The 11,384-nt window shown below is 34.5% G+C and overlaps 1 protein-coding gene across 3 annotated transcripts; it reads right to left on the bottom strand.

The window, feature by feature from the left end:
• Positions 1-12: 12 nt before the first annotated feature.
• On the bottom strand, positions 13-8,748 carry LOC129308491 (uncharacterized). Of its 3 annotated transcripts, none has more exons than XM_054949610.1 (14): positions 8,235-8,748; positions 6,927-7,008; positions 6,388-6,491; positions 5,637-5,763; positions 4,974-5,068; positions 4,308-4,431; positions 3,866-3,946; positions 3,638-3,736; positions 3,135-3,293; positions 2,972-3,032; positions 2,790-2,860; positions 1,887-1,931; positions 745-921; positions 13-642 (listed from the first exon to the last, which is right to left on the bottom strand). In XM_054949610.1, exons 1-14 carry the CDS (start codon positions 8,270-8,272, stop codon positions 136-138), a joined length of 1,770 nt encoding a protein of 589 aa, XP_054805585.1. In that variant the 5' UTR covers positions 8,273-8,748; the 3' UTR covers positions 13-135. The 3 variants fall into 3 exon arrangements, with proteins under 3 accessions (XP_054805585.1, XP_054805586.1, XP_054805587.1); XM_054949611.1 differs by having other exon boundaries at positions 6,388-6,456; positions 8,235-8,747; XM_054949612.1 differs by lacking the exons at positions 6,927-7,008; positions 8,235-8,748 and having other exon boundaries at positions 5,637-5,683; positions 6,388-6,467.
• Between the last annotated feature and the right edge of the window lie 2,636 nt (positions 8,749-11,384).

Genomic DNA, 11,384 nt, shown 5'->3' with positions numbered 1-11,384 from the left:
GATGAAAACAAATGAATCTAAGCAAACTAACTTTGCACACAAGCAACCTATTTCTCTGGGCACCATTGTTACAAACCTTGACGTTTTGTAGTTACAGTAACAATGTAAAATCAACCATGGAGAGAGCATCTCAGCTCATTTACTATTACTGTTCCGGAAAAAATTGAAATCCCAACGACGCATCACGCCATCCATAACATGACCTGCTTGACTATTCTTTTTAACGGTTAATGTGGCCTTGGTATTGTGTGATACGTCGGTGTCAGATGAACTTGGTACACTAGCAACACTATCACTACTAAAAGAAGAAACACTTGTGTTCGGGGATGAGTCATTGGCTGGTGAACTATCAATTGCTGCTGCCCCTGGTGACAAACTTGGTTCAGTGGCCGGGTCTTGACTCGAAATTGATTCAGCTTTCGGCTTGATTGAAAAGGAAGAGGTCCCTACGGACCTTGAGAGATCTTGTGAAGAAGCCCCCATACCTTCTTTTTCCGATGGCCCTGCAGGCACAGTACTAACTCCGGGTGGTACTTGTTCTGCCTGGGGATCTCTTATTTCCATGTCTTTGGGTGATTCCTCTGCCTGGGGATTTCTTATTTCCATGTCTTTGAGTGACTCAATCACGGCTTCCATGAACATCTGAATAATATGAACAAATCAAACAAGTTAAAAAAAAAAAAAATCTTGAAGAGAATTTCATTATAGATTCAGATTATGCTAGAAGTCAATTAATTTACTCACTCTTTCTTCCTCCTTCGCACTAGATGGAAAACCTGTCAGGTCATCAAGTGCATATTCCACATATTGGTCATCTTCCCATGAGGTTGGAACATGGGGTCCATAGGGATTGCCATTCGACAGTTCAAAGCTAATCATGTTGGAAGACGATGAGGAGAGATCATCATTGCATTTCTCAACCTGCAGTGCACAAAAATCATACAAAAATTGATTAGGCCCTCGTTCACCTTCATTTCATGGTTTACTTATTCTCTTTCTAGTTTAGTTTACTTTCACTGATCTCCCTCCATCTGAAGCCAGATATTGGAAAATTTATTTTATCACCACCACTGGGTATTGGGGCCCTCAGTAGATCACACGTTATACACCATGAATTAAATGCCTGCCCTTGTACAATTTGCAGGGTGCGTTCAAATACATCAAGAAAGAATTGTCAATGCATGCACTCCATGTGACCCATCTTGCAGCATAAAATCATCGAACAACTCAGAAATGGTACTCCCTTTATCTCAAATTATAAGACACTTTTATACAAAATCACACATATTGATAAAGCTTATTAAATACACTTTACAACCTCATTTTTTTCAAGTAAAAAATATAAACTTTTAAAAATGCTTTTTATTTAATACTCCATTGATAAAAGAATATGGAAGAGAAAGAATATATGGGAAGGGTAATATTGAAAAAATATCATTAATAAAACATCATTTTCGTCAAAGTGTTTTATATTGTAGGATGCTGAATATCCCCTTAAAGTATCTTATAATTTGAGATGGAGGTAGTACTTTGTATATTATAACAAAGAGATAAAAGGCAATTTGACACTTCTAACAAGATGCCATGAGTTCAACAGCTTGTTATGGCAATGTCACGTTTCGTCAAAAGAAAAAAACTTAGTCTGCAGATAATTTTGACTATGGCTTAAGGTGTAACTCAAAAAATTGGAAAATTCTTACACTTTCCCAAAAGAATTAACATTAAATAGAAGAGGGAATTTCATGTACATCACATACATGTGCGCGTGTACATGTGTTGTGTAGAGACAGCGGAGAGAAATTATTTTCTAGTTTATATATTCTTCACACAAGTTAGGTAATAGAATGTAACCGGAAAAAAAAAAAAAGCTTGGTACAAGAAAATACCTCACGTTCACAATGTTCATCTTTTGAAGAAATATCAGATGGAACCTGCAGGAAGTCATGAAATATTTCTTAAACTAATAGAAATTTAAAAATCATGCTAATAACAACTTTTCTTTTCTTTTTTTAAAAAGGTTATGGGTATGGCAGTTCAAGCAGCCACATCTTTTCTTGCCATGTATTCATCCAATAAGATTTTTAGGGGACATTGTTGGTGCTTGGTCTTTACTAAGGAGGATGCCCTAACCTCAATTTTTTTTTCCAGCCCTCTCTTTGTTCTTTTTTCAGATGAAAAAACAGAACAAACAAAGGATACACAGGCAGGATTATTCTTCCCCAATGCTTCTCCTATGTGTTTTCTAATTTGAAGACTAGTAACCATACACTTCTACGCCAACCCCTTAGATAACATTTAATTAGACTTTTTGGCAATTTTGGTGACTGTTGGATCTTGGAGCATTCTCTGCTATATATTTGTGAAGGTTTCGGGAAAAAATAAGATAGGGTTTTATTGCAGATTGAGGGGTAAGATTGGACAGAAATGCCAGGACATTCAAGATAAAACTTTTTTCACACTAATTGTTCTGAAATGGCGTTATCTTGTCAGCTTTTTGTGGTGGCTTGGCTAATGGTGTTTCATAGGGGTATTTCACTCTGCAACACAACAGAAATGGCAAACTTTGCTTAGTCAAGAGTTGAAACATTTGTACTTTTCTTTGGGCATTTGGTTTCCTTTTGCCCTCATTTTAAGTTGTACTATAGGAAGCCCCAATCTATTTTATCATTAAACACATGCATACCAATGCAAGACTATTTTCTTTAGAAGCCACTATAAATCTTCCAAGCCAATCTGCACCCATCCTATTCTAACAACTCACTAAGACTAGAATAAAAATAAATACAAACCTCCATCCTGCTCATTGGTCTTTTTGAACGGACTTGTTTAATGGCATCTGCCGTACTGCTTGCTGATGGTTCTGCAACCAACAAAGAAATAATTAAGAAATAGAATAGAAATTACCAAATACAGATCCGGGTTGCAATAGAACAGTGAAAATAGTTCAGAGATGCTAGGCACCCAGTCATGCCTTTGTGTTCTGATGATGAGGACTCGTCATATCCTACTTCATTCAAAGATCTCCAACTACCCTGTATGTTATAACGGCCAGTCAACAATGGCAAGATGTACAAGGATGGCACTTCAGAATTTAACCAAAACAGAACCATTGAGATGCAGTGCAGTTAATTTACCTTGCCAAAGTAATCATTCACAGTATCAAAAAATGATTCCCCAACCTTATCCTCTGGAGGTTGCAAGACATTGTGAAAAAATATGTTTATGGAGTCAAAGTAAAACTGAGGACGTGGGGAGTTGTGATCTCCCTCAAATTTAATTATGTTTTTGTCTCCCTACAAAGTAAAGACAACGAGGTTAAGAATCCAAAAGGCAGAGAGAGAGAAAAAAAAACCTGCAAGAAGCAGAGACAAAGTCACAAAGACCACTAGAGGTAGCTAAAAAAAATGTAAGAAGCCAGGAGACCTAAACAATCTGCTCTAAGAACCTTTGCACATTTAGAAGTTATCATGACATTCTAAGCACCTTGTAGCCTCAGACATACACTCACACACTAAATTAAATTAAATGCTTGTTAAAATGACATGAAAATTTGACCTGAATGACCAAATACAACACGAATTCAGTCATAACATCACTTCTCAATTAAAAGTTATAAGTTTCCTAAAGGCATGCATACCATGTAAGCCTCAAATATACGATCTGAATGATGAGGACGTATAAAACCATCATCATCGGCATGCCCTAGTAAAGCAGGGACAAAACAACACTTTGACACCTGCAATAGAGAATAACCTCTTTTAGATAAAAGAAGAAACTAAAAAAAGAGAGAATAATAATACAAAGGAGGAGGATTAGATATTCCCCTAGGATAAAAATAGATCAGAAGAAGTTTTGGAAGGACCACCTTGATGGTGTTCAGGTCCATTATGTCAAATTTTGCCTTCTTCTGGATTGCTCTCCGCATGTACTGGATTGCAAATTTCACCTGCAGTATGAAAAAGAAGCTTAAAATCAAGTTTTTCCCATGAATTTATAGCCCACAATCTCTATTTAAGCAATTAAATTTCTACACTGAGTACTAATTTTTTGTGACAGCAACAAGAGGTGGTCTACTAGCCATCTACCAATCAGAAAAACAGATATTAACTTCTTTAATACAGAGTTCCCAGATCCATCATGCAAATGGATTGATTTGCTTTCTTGAACTAATGCTCTTTTCTCTTTGATCCCCCCTTCTATAAGAGATTTGTGATACTAACGAACTAATTTCAAAATACCCATGACTCCATGAGCAGAATTTTGGATAATGAAATTTGATGCCACGTGAAAAGAACAAATATACCCACAGTGAACTTTGGCAGACGGACTTTGTATGTATCAACCAGTTCCATCATCAAATCAACCAAATCAGAAAAGGGACTGTCTAAAACCATCCCAGCAATTGAAGGATCCTCAGCTCCATACATAAGGCTTCAAGGAATAAAATTGTTATCAATGGTAAAGAAAAATAAATTAGCTAGAACAGAAATTTTGATGTTCTAGACAATAATGAAGTGTAACTTGAGTTGCTGAATAAAAAATTAATGGGTAGCATTTGCAAACTTCCAACAAGAGAAACATGTTTGATCAATAATGTTTGACTTATTTCAGATAGTTATTATTTCTCATTAACATCATCGGTGGATACAACTCCTTTCAAGTAATTTCAGCCACCATCCAAGAGAACGTCATTCTTCCATAATCATTCCATATGATCATTATCAAAACTTCAACAAAGTCCCAGCATTTATCTTCATCTCAAGTAGCTCTAGCTCTCATTCTAAGAGGGGCACGATAAGGGAATTTATGGGGTTCATTTAACAAATTTCAAATTAAGTACCATTTAACTACATGAAGTGACTAATCGTGGACCATATTACAATCTTCAGCTAGAGCCCCATGTATGACCAACAAGCAGTTTCCTTAACCTTGTTCAAAATACAGGCTCAAGTAAGCAAGCGAGTGAAGAAAACCTAGTCACAGCACCCATGGAGCGGCCCCATAAGCCAATCAAAGAGACACTTCCATCAGCCCGTAGATAATCAACCACAGCCTTCAGATCATCCTTCTGAAAACAGTCAAGAATGTTAGATAATTATCTTGAAGAATGGGAACAAAGCAAGAACTAGAGAAGATTCTCATGCAGACTCAGCAGAGAATAGCTCTAATTCTGGTGGGATAGAAGCATTATAATAAATATAAGGACTAAGGATAACATAGGAGACTCGGGTAAATGACAAGTCTCAAACTTTTAACAAAAGATTATAGTATTTAAATACATATTTTTATTCTTATGAATTAGCTTGCTCTCAGAGCACAATCTTCGTTGGGTTATATCAAGAGGTTCAAACCCCCCCCAACCCCAGTGCCCAATCTTTAGCCTTTACACATAGTTTGATGAAGTATATTGTCTTCAACAAGCACAGAAGAAAACAGAAGGCACAAATTCAGGCATGAGAGAAAAGAACTTCAGGTATCTACATAATATGCCAGTTATCTTCAATAGGTTAAGATAGAAAAATATCACTTTATACTTGAGCCTCGTATGCCCATCTATCTGTTGATTTCCTAAATTAGTCTCATATCTCAATGATAGCCAAATATGACACTGAAATGGCTATAAAGCAACAACTCACTTCATTCCAGCCTAGAGTAACATGCTCCCCTCCAGAAAGTCCAGATCCTGAGAAATCCAGAGTAAAAACTGTAATATTTGAAGGGAGAAGAATTATAGCAGCTTCACTGCCATCCGCCCTGCATCCACTATACAAATATTGCACCCAGTCAACACAAACCTATCATACAAAGCTACATTCATAGCAATCATCATAATTAATCTGTGATTTTCAAGATACAAAATCAAAATAGAAGTTTCGGTTTAGCACAAACCATTTGAAACAAAAGAAATTAGTAGATTATCTTGAATTAAAGCAAATATTATTCCATGAGAAGCTAACAGGCCAAATAAGTACGCTTCAGTATCCTGTTTATAACTTCTTCGTTTTTAAGCCATTGCTTAATCATCCATAATATCTGTTCTAAAGCATTACAAGAAAATCATTTTCAGCAGAATTCAAAATTTCAAATTAGCATGATAACATTGACCATACAACTTTTCTGGGCGACACCCCAGTAAAACTTATTTTGAAATTGATATAAGTTCAAGGAGCAATACTAAGCCCACTTCTTTCATAATGCACCTGTAAGGCCATATCCATATTAAAATCACTTCTTGATCTAATAGACACAGTGATAACATACTCCTCTTACTAAAATTGTAACGATGAGAATCTTCAAAGCAGTAGAGTCAGAAATGTCCTAAATATGAATCTAAAGATTAATTGGAAGGGTATTGATATCAACTTGCATGCTAACCTAAATAGTCACCTGTTCCCATGGCAATATATTACGCACGGCAGAGGCTTTTCTTCAAGACTGACAATGGGCATGTAATGACTGCATTGAAGAACATCACACCGGCTATTTTTTATCTACAGAATATCGAAATTACATGAAAGGCAGACAAAACAGGTGATCAACTCAGATAGATAATCAAAGAAAAGAATACTTTGACTGAAATTAAAATGGCATCTACAATTACAATGTTCTCTAATCATTTGATAAGACTTTAAAATATCACAAACACACATCTTTTATAGAAAAAATTACTAGAATTAGGTGCAAAGTCCATTGTGTATGTCAGAATTATCTTTAGCGTATTAGTATTCTAGACATGCCCAGGGTGCGTGTCAACATCAAATCCACTATGACTAGACTAATGAATCTCCATTATGCCAATAATCACTTATAATTAATATTGCATAGATACGTTTTTCTCCTTGGGGGGGGTGCAGAGAGTGAGGGTTACAACTACAACCAATGCTAAAATTTTACCACGATACTGGATTCAATATTATGAAGCTTACCTCTACATCCTTCCGTTGATACCATTTTCCTTTGAGCATGAACTCTTGTTCCAATAAATCACTTTTTGGGTCATATTCAGCTCTGCATTCCAATAAATTATACACTCATAACATCATAATAGTTTGAAATGAAGTCATTTTTTAAAAGATTATATGCCTAAGAGATTGATGAGGCATGTTGGTAACACAATCCAAGTCATATTTCACCAAAGCTGCAGAGAGAAAACCAATAAGTGTAGATATCATCATTGTGTGATAGGCATACAAGTCCATGATATCCATAGCTTCTACCTCAAACCTAAATTTCAAATTAGAATCTTATGATTTCCTGGAAATATTTTCCTTTCCCGTTGCCTTGAAAAGCTTCCCCTTTGCTCCATGCATGTGATGCAATAACTCCTTTTCTTTTCTTTGCATTTTCCAGGAAACAATGTTTTTCGCCTTCCTGATATTGTTCTGCTTGAACGAAAGATAAAATATAATTTGACATTTTATCCTAATTATAAACCTAGAATTTCAGGAGTATTTTTTTCCCCCTTACAAAAGGGGGGAATCAAGATTCAGCAGCTAGTTCTTGCCAGAAATTATTTGATAGATCCCATTTGTGGAACACAAAACAATAAGAACTCACCAACCACTGATTTTCACTTATATGCAGTGCAATCTAGCTATATCTGCCTAGAAGTGCACTGCTTCACCTGTGCTACCATGTGAGCGGTGAGATGCATCGCATAAGCATTATCTTTTCAAGGAAGGTCCAAGAAGGGGGTAAATCCAATATGAATTTGAGATGACACCGCTTAGATATGATACCATTTCGTCCAGCGGAGAATTGTTAAATCTCAAATAAGGAATAAATCAGGGGCTATCAGATGGTCCACGTGAAAACTAACAGAAGAATACCAAGAGGAACCTTCAGGTAGCTTAAAAATTGATCTGGAATTGAGAACCCTCGAGTAGATTAAGCCAAGTTAAAAAGATGCGATAGCACACCCAATAAAGTATTAAAATCATTCAGGGTTCTTGACGAAGAAGCACGAGACACCTAGATGTTGAACCTACTCGGGTCCGTTGTAGTTATTTCCCTCCAAATGACGGGTTGGTTGATTCACAACCAGGCCAGTTCCTAACAATTCAATTGCGGTCACTCAAGTTGGGGCTTCCCAAGGACTCAATCAAATGTTCGAATTCCATCATATTGCAACTCAACAATACCAAGCAAATGCAAAAACCCATCTGGGATTTTTGAAAAATAACATATCTTGGCAATATATTTATTAAGGAAAATAGACGGTGAAGATTCGTCACCTTGGCGGCCGGATGATGAAGTTCACGAGTTGTTCCATAGATTCAAACGATCAAGATGACGCCTTTCAGGTCAATATATATCTTCAAAATACATAAATCGTGTATATTGGCCGAAAGAATAGAAAAATCGAAGCAGCCCAGGAAGAAAAAGAGAGATTGGGAATGTTCCTGATGAGTGACGACCGTTTTCTGAAACACAAAAGGCAACAAAGAAGAGAGAGAGTAAAGAAGAAACAGAAAGAGAAGAACCAGCTTTTCTTTATGTTTTGTTGCTGCTGCGTTTTCCAATTGTGTTTCTTTCTTTGTCTGAAAACATCAAAATCGAAAAAACATGTCTCTTCATCAACCTGGCTCGCTGCTTGCCTGGCTCTTCATGCGTGCTAACTTCCTCCTGAGTACGGTATGGATGTGTGGGCGCCTCTTACACGTGGCACCTTCTCATTTCTTCTCTTCTGTTCAATGGGGTCCCCTCCTGGTTTCTTTTCGAATTGAATCTCTTCCGTCTCATACCGACTTGGCTCCCTCTCACTCTGAACCGTTTCCATATTTTTACTACTTTATTCAGACATGTTATGCATCGAAGTTTTCTTTTTCGGTCAAATGTTTTGAATTGAGATTGAAGAAAACCATAAAACTATTTATTAATATGATAATTATTAAATCAAATAATATAAAATTAAGAGTCCAAAAGCCTCGCTCGCAACTTGAAAATGATCACGATAGGAAAGTGTCACCCACCATTGTCTCAACAGTACTCCATCACAATGTTTTATACGTATATATGCTTTTTATTTTTCTATTAACGGAAATATAATTTTTTTCTGTTAAGGCCGCGCTTCTCCGGCTTGGAAAAAAATTTAAAAAAATAATAATAAAATTTTTTTAAAATGTATAAATAATAATTTAGTCTTTTAAAATGTCATAATTTTTTTAAAGTTTATAGAGATTTTTCTGTCATTAATGAATTTATATAAATTATTAAATTACCCTTGTTAAAAATAAATAAGTCACAAATTTTATTTAAATATTCATAACTTTTTTTCTTATATTCACAACAATTCAATAATAAATCATAATTTCGCACGTTAATCCCTTAGTTGCTATTACATTATTGTTAATATAAGAAAGAAAGTTATAAATATTTAAACAAAATTTATGAATTATTTATTTTTAATAAAGGCAATTTGATAATTTATATAAATTCATTAATGGCAGAAAAGTCCTTAAAAATTTTAGGGAAATCATGACATTTCGAGAGACTAAATTATCATTTATACATTTTAGAAGGATTTTATTATTATTTTTTCAAAAATTTTTGACAGTGAGTGAAATGGTTTTGCAAAATTTGAAATGGATAGTAGGTAATAAGAAATCCATTTATTTAAAAAATGAGCTTTCATTACCTTTGCAGCAATCAGATCTTCCTTCTCTTGTTGAGAGAAGGGAAGATCTTATACTGTGCCCTTAGTTTATTTGGAATAAACAATTACTTTTTTATCTTTATGTCACCCTACTATAGCTTCACAAATTTTGCAAACACTATTGTCTTTTACTAATCAAGAGGACTCTGTGGTTTGGTCTATTAACTTTAATGGTAATTATACTGTTAAGGAGGGTTATAATTGGCTAATTGATTCTAATCGAGATCCTCCTTTTAATCTTGGTTTTTCATGGAAATTCTTTTGAAAAATAACATTGCCTCATAAAGTAAAATTACTAATTTAAAAAATCATTCGAAAATCTTTATCAATAACAAAATGTCTTTAGGTTCACCATATAAATATTACTGAAGTTTATTTGTTTCTAGCAAAGTTCTAATGAATCATTGGATTATATTTTCCTACTTTATCCTTTTGCTAGGATAATTTGGTTTGGATCTCCTTTAATTTTAAGAACATCTATGGATCCAACTCAATCTTTATATGAATGGATTAAAAAATAAATTTTGTCTTTCATACAGAAAAAAGGATCAACTGTTATATAACTTTGTGTTGCCTTTTTCTATCATTAACTCTATATGAAGATACAAGAACCCAAAATGTTTTCACAATTTGAATATCATGCTAGCAGAAGCCCTTTTAATGGCACAAAGGAACTATTCTTATTTCCTCCATTGCAATAAGTTTGAAATTTTTCTTCATCCTCAGACAAGTTATCAACACATAGAAATCTAAGTTTATTCGAGAAATTTTAATAGAGATATTCTTCAAATCTTGGAATCATGGAAAAATGTTGTTCAATTGGAAAATCTAAGAATGTTAGGAGGACTCATCTACATATTATATTCAATAATTATACCCTATATTTTAGAAAGTTGAAGATGAAGATAAAAAACAACATACAACTACTTCTACAAATAAGATATGGCTTAACGTCCATCAATAATCAACCTTGGATATCATCTTCGACATCTTTTCCGTTGATTATTTTTATATCTAAGTCATCTTATATTCCAATTATTCTAGGCCATAGTAATTTATCTTATAAATTATGTATATTACGAAGGGATATTGGAAGTATGCACCAAATATTCCCTTGGATATTTGTATGTGTTTCTTAACTTTAGTATATATTTTGCTTTATACCAAAATAAATATGTGTGCGCGAGCGCGCGGTGTCACCGATTCACGACAATGCATATAATCACAACGCCTTTGTGGGAATATGTCAAATCACATCACATATTATTATCAGTGCCCGACATCTCAAAGGAATCACTGAACATGATCATATGATTGAGATTTTGAAGGGGGAGCAAAGTTGGACCTGGGAATAGTTGTGCATGAGACGAACATGATTAAGGTTTGGTTTCAGCATGAGACTAACATGATTAAGGTTTGGTTTCAATCATTTATCACTGTCTACCATGCACTTTATTCCGATTCCTCCCCCATGGTTGGTTCCATATTTGCTTTCCACAAAATGTTGATCATGCAATTCAAGAAAAAGCCAAGGTTAAATGACAAATTAATTCCTAAATTTTAAAAACAGTGTAATGTCACTTTTATTATTGACAAAAGTTTATTTTGATTGTTAATTAGAAAATAACAAGACAAAGAAAATTGCTAAAAAGATTCAAAACTTATAGACAATAATTTAAAAAATTACATAAAAAGATCAATAAATAATTTTGATGTTCTTTTATAGTAT

The sequence above is a fragment of the Prosopis cineraria genome, unplaced genomic scaffold (genome assembly GCF_029017545.1).
Source record: "Prosopis cineraria cultivar Desert tree isolate PC_DT_omini unplaced genomic scaffold, ASM2901754v1 PC4, whole genome shotgun sequence".
In the NCBI taxonomy this organism is placed as follows: Eukaryota; Viridiplantae; Streptophyta; class Magnoliopsida; order Fabales; family Fabaceae; genus Prosopis; species Prosopis cineraria.
Note: the sequence above shows the minus strand (reverse complement) of the source record. Positions and strands in the feature narration are given on the sequence as shown.

Coding starts and splice junctions, on each gene's coding strand:
- LOC129308491 (XM_054949610.1), bottom strand. CDS start 8,272: ATGGAACAACTCGTGAACTTCATCATCCGGCCGCCAAG. Junction 922..1,886: donor ATGAACATTGTGAACGTGAG/GTATTTTCTTGT, acceptor TGTGCACTGCAG/GTTGAGAAATGCAATGATGA. Junction 643..744: donor GTGCGAAGGAGGAAGAAAGA/GTGAGTAAATTA, acceptor CATATTATTCAG/ATGTTCATGGAAGCCGTGAT.